General features: G+C 35.1%; 1 protein-coding gene across 1 annotated transcript; it reads right to left on the reverse strand.

The window, feature by feature from the left end:
• Nucleotides 1–2450: 2450 nt before the first annotated feature.
• On the reverse strand, nt 2451–4834 carry LOC107047759 (pre-mRNA-splicing factor CWC22 homolog). The gene is made up of 3 exons (XM_015270590.1): nt 4584–4834; nt 4007–4311; nt 2451–3047 (listed from the first exon to the last, which is right to left on the reverse strand). Exons 2-3 carry the CDS (start codon nt 4302–4304, stop codon nt 2956–2958), a joined length of 390 nt encoding a protein of 129 aa, XP_015126076.1. The 5' UTR covers nt 4305–4311; nt 4584–4834; the 3' UTR covers nt 2451–2955.
• Nucleotides 4835–5399: the final 565 nt, after the last annotated feature.

Raw genomic sequence — 5399 nt, forward strand, 5'->3', positions numbered from 1 at the left:
ACTCAACCGAGATAGAGGTGCCATTAACTGTCCATCAACGATTTTATGGCGAGATGCAGACGGGCTTTCAACTTCGGTCGTGTGTATATTTTTGGATTGTCGTCACAAGGCGGGTGGGACATTGTTGGGAAAGGTACTGGATTGGTTCGTCAAGCGTCAGAGCATCAGATTTACACGTTCATGAATTTTGAACGACTTTTCGATGCTCTGGGCGATGCGATTAATATTTTATTAAAATTATGGAAGAGGATTTATTATTTTAAATACCACACTGCGACGTGCACACGGAGAAAATAAAATGGTAAAGATTACTATTTCGGAATACGCACAGAGTAAACGCTACCGAAGTTTTGTAAGTATTAGTATGGACATGGTAATGGTTACTATGGGGCATAGTAAGCTCCTCAATGGTAATAGGTTCTATGGACATAGCAATAATTACTATGTTAACATACACGGAGAGAAATTTTTGATAAAAATTATCCTACCGCTCTATAAAAGTGCATCATGAGTCATCGTTTCCTCATTTCTATCCCGAACTTTAGTAAAAATTAATATATGATGATCAAATTTTATTCTACGTCAGAGTAATTTTATCCTGATGCATAATAAATTTTACCCTTTCAGTCCAATAATTTTTATGTAGATAACAGCGAAAATTCTAGAACGGTTGGTAAATTTTACCCTACCGGTACAGTAATTTTTACTCTACCGATGAGGAATTTTTTAATAAAATTTTAATGAAAGTGAATTCCTTAATTTTTATAGTACAATGAGATTAAATACAAATCATTCATCCTTATTGAACAATTAATTATTATGTTGAAATTCAAGACATCCCGTGATGTCAATTATTCGAATAATAATTAAGTTGATTCATTAAAGTAATAGAATTCGCCAGTGCTTGCAGTGGTCATGGCACACTAATTTCCAGTCCGTAATTTGATTGTGTGACGATTTGAGGGGTTATGATTCAAATTATTCCGTCAATAGTAACGGTGATTGATTGAAATGATAGGATCCACCAAAAATTATATTGGAAATTACATAAAATTGCAATTACGAATTCAAGTCGTAGACGACTGTTTATCATCATCGAATCAACGAATCAGTTCTGAGAAGACCTGAAGGATTTTTTACTAAAAATTTAATGAAAGTGAATTCCTTAATTTTTATAGTACAGTGAGATCAAATACAAATCATTCATCCTTATTGAAAAATTCATTATTATGTTGAAATTTAAGACATCCCGTGATGTCAATTATTCGCATAATAATTAAATTGATTCATTAAAGTAATAGAATTCGCCAGTGCTTGCAGTGGTCATGGCACACTAATTTCTGGTCCGTAATTTGATTGTGTGACGATTTGAGGGGTCATGATTCAAATTATTTCGTCAATAGTAACGGTGATTGATTGAAATGATAGGATCCACCAAAAATTAGATTGGAAATTACATAAAATTGCAATTAAGAATTCAAGTCGTAGACGACTGTTTATCATCATCCAATCAACGAATCAGTTCTGAGAAGACATGAGGAATTTTGTAATAAAAATTTAATGAAAGTGAATTCCTTAATTTTTATAGTACAGTGAGATTAAATACAAATCATTCATCCTTATTGAAAAATTCATTATTATGTTGAAATTTAAGACATCCCGTGATGTCAATTATTCGCATAATAATTAAGTTGATTCATTAAAGTAATAGAATTCGCCAGTACCTGCAGTGGTCATGGCACACTAATTTCTGGTCCGTAATTTGATTATGTGACGATTTGAAGGGTCATGATCCAAATTATTCCGTCAATAGTAACGGTGATTGATTAAAATGATAGGATGAGGAATTTTTGAGGAATGAGGAATTTTTTAATAAAAATTTAATGAACGTGAATTCCTTAATTTTTATAGTACAATGAGATTAAATACAAATCATTTATCCTTATTGAAAAATTAATTATTATGTTGAAATTCAAGACATCCCGTGATGTCAATTATTCGAATAATAATTAAGTTGATTCATTAAAGTAATAGAATTCGCCAGTGCCTGCAGTGGTCATGGCCCGTTAATTAAATTATCATTAACAATTAATGTTGGACACAGTTGTGTGATGATTGAATTTATCAATTAGGTCTTTCACAGTCTGATGAATTGAGGAATAAATTTCGAACATGGGGAAATTCGTTTATTTTCACATCATAATAAGATACATTCAATATAAACCATTAATACTTATTCATAATATGTTGCAATGTTGAAATTCAAGGCATCCCGTGATGTCAATTATTCGAAAAATAATTAAGTTGATTCATTAAAGTAATAGAATTCGCCAGTGCCTGCAGTGGTCATGGCACACTAATGAAATTATTATTAACAATCAATGTTGGAGACAGCTGTTTGATGATTGAATTTATTAATTAGGTTTTTCACAGTTTGACGAATTGCGGAATGAAATTTGATCAAGGGGAAATTCATTTATTTTCACATCATAATAAGATACATTCAATATAAACCATTAATACTTATTCATAATACGTTGCAATGTTGACATTAAAGGGTCACGTGATCACAATCATTCGATCAATAATAATGTTGATTCATTAGAGTAATAAAATCCACCGGAGCCTGCGGTGGTAATAAAGTCTGAATAAAATCACAATCAGTAGTTAATGTCGCCAGATCATTCAATACATCGATCAAGTCTTGTAACTCAACATATTCTCTCTTCAAATCATATAAAATACATAGACCAATCATTCATACCCTTTTCTATTCTGTTATTCGTTTATGTGACGATTTGCGGCTGCCTATTTCCGAATTATTCAATTAATTATAATGTCAATTAACGAGAATTGTGAAACCCACCAAAACCTGCAGTGATAATAACGTTGCAAGTCAAATTGAACTAATTAAAAACGTAGAGAGCTGTTCATTCTCATCATTAGATTCATCGATCAAGCCTTGCACTTGCGACCCGGTTTCCTGGGGCATTGGAAGCTGTCATCGCTCGAGTCGTAATCAGAGGAGCAGTAGGATGTTGAGAGCTCTTTAACAAAAACCATTAATTGATTGAGTAATAAATGAAATTATTTCTCTGACTTCATTCAGCGCAGCGTCAAATTTATGTCGGATATTATGGAATGCCATGTTATCAATCAATTTTAATTATTGTATCTCTCTCTATTATAAAAATCCAAATCGACTTCGGGTGATGAAAATTTGGTAATCGAAATTAAGACTCCAAAATTAAGGCTCATGAGAATCAAAATAAGAGTCACGAGGATCAAAATAAGGATCACGAGAGCCAGAATGAGGGTCACGAGGATTTGATTAAGCGCACGGAGTAAGAAATTCAGTAAAAATTACCAGAAAAAAACGGAAAAAATACGTTTCGCAACGTAATCCGCGAGCGAAGTAAAATTCAATGAAAAGTGCGAGTCGGAACTGAAATTGTACGAATCGCCACGTAAATTCTACGATTTGTTCCGTAAAAATTGACCACCCGCCTGATGACTCACCGCTGTGGAGACAAGAAATTTTACGGAACGGAACGTAGAAATAACTCACCAGCTTTATAAAAATTGTGGAACGTTCAAGAATTTTTGATTTTGGAGGCATAATAAGTCGATAAGTTTCTGTAAGATTTTACCTCTTCGGGAAAAATTACGTGACAATTTCGTACTTTGTTCGATGATGAGCCTGAAAATTCACTGAACGTTTCAGATTTCTTCTCTTCCATTCCTATAAAAATTACCGGAAAACGATTCCCCATTGCGGATTACGTAAATTGTTCCGTAATTTTTACTGAATATTTCTCTCCGTGCGTCACACAGGTCAAAATACGGCTCATGAGAGTTAGAATAAGGGCCACAAGGGTCAGAATAAGGGTCATGGGGGTCGTATGGGGGTTGGCGAGCGGAGCGAGCAGGCGGCGTAGCCCCCCTAGTTATCAATATTATTGCTTATTGCCACTCATATAAATTTATTCATAATTTTTCCACTCACTTGCACGACGTTTTGTTGGTTTCTTCTTGTTAACGAGTTTAGCCTGACGTGCAGCCTGCACCTTCTTCCCGCCCCTCTTCTTGGTTGGTGCACAGGGGCATTCAAAGGCGTCAGAGGAATCGGACTCTGACTCCGATGAAGAACTGGTGTAATCAGACGAGGATGTGTAACTTGATGACTCGCTGGATGACTCACTGGAGCTCGACTCTGAAACATCCCTACAGCCACATCCGCCCCTCTTCTTCCCTCTTGCGGGAGCCTTTTTTCCTACCTTCTTCTTAGTCTTAATAGGCGCCATTATCCACCTGGGACGTGAGAAAATATAAAAAAATTGAAGATGAGTCGCTGTTATTAGACTAGAATGTAAGTAAGGAAATGAACGCAGGAAACCAAAAGTTTTGAATTTAACGGTCGGCGATGGCTTGTGTTTATCCGACGCCATTTGATGTTGAATCGACGCTTCGTTGATTCTGATCTACAGGTATAGAATAGGTTCTAGTTTTCGGACAGGAGCAAACTGCAAGTGCATTTGTTTTGTTGCTCGCTCAATCGCGTTTATTTAATAAATAATACTCACTTTTTTCAACTCGATAATTACGATCGGTCCCCTTGCCTCTCTCCTGTCCAGGCTCGCGATAAAATTCGCAGTAAACGATTGTGACAATCGCTATTACAATCCGAAGATTGTTATTAGATGAAAAATTGTCGGTAATTTATGAGAAGAAATAGAATACAAGTGTCGAAAGTGATGCGGAAAATTCGGAAGGTGAGAGATTACAAGCGTCTGACGCTGTCCAGGCTTGCTGGTGATACTGAGGTACATTGAGGTGAGAATTCCTCGTCGAGGTGAGGCTTTTGTGCCAGTCGAAATAAATATCCAAACGCCCTCTTTTATTCGTGGCGCCATTCATCGGATTATGGAGTTTAATTCAAATTTTAATCGGTAGGAGTAGATTTATTAAAATGTCATGGGTCTTTTTTGAAAAGTATTAAACCTTGGACAAAAAAAAATCATACATAAATTAATCCACAATTTAGGTGATCGGAGTGCATAATTGGGTTGCAGATATTCTTTATTTGAAATTAAGAAAGAAATCGGAGGAAAAGAATGAATTTTTGCTTCCGAATGGAAACTCTGTTTTGATTGATGGAAGCTAATTTTGATTGAAAATGACTTAGAATGTTATGAAACGTCGAGATATGATGTTTTTAGAGAATGTCTATGTGTGCGTCCGTATGTGCGTACAAAATTCTGTGAATTTTTTTATAAATTTTCACAGAAAAAGGACTAAAGTGATAGATAAAAATCTGAAATTTGGACTCATAATTGGTATTGTTTGAGAGCAAATTGGTATTACTTGGGCGAAATTACAGCGATTCAGGAAAATTTTCC

Source organism: Diachasma alloeum, unplaced genomic scaffold (genome assembly GCF_001412515.2).
Source record: "Diachasma alloeum isolate Michigan unplaced genomic scaffold, Dall2.0 Dall_scaffold_78908, whole genome shotgun sequence".
In the NCBI taxonomy this organism is placed as follows: domain Eukaryota; kingdom Metazoa; phylum Arthropoda; class Insecta; order Hymenoptera; family Braconidae; genus Diachasma; species Diachasma alloeum.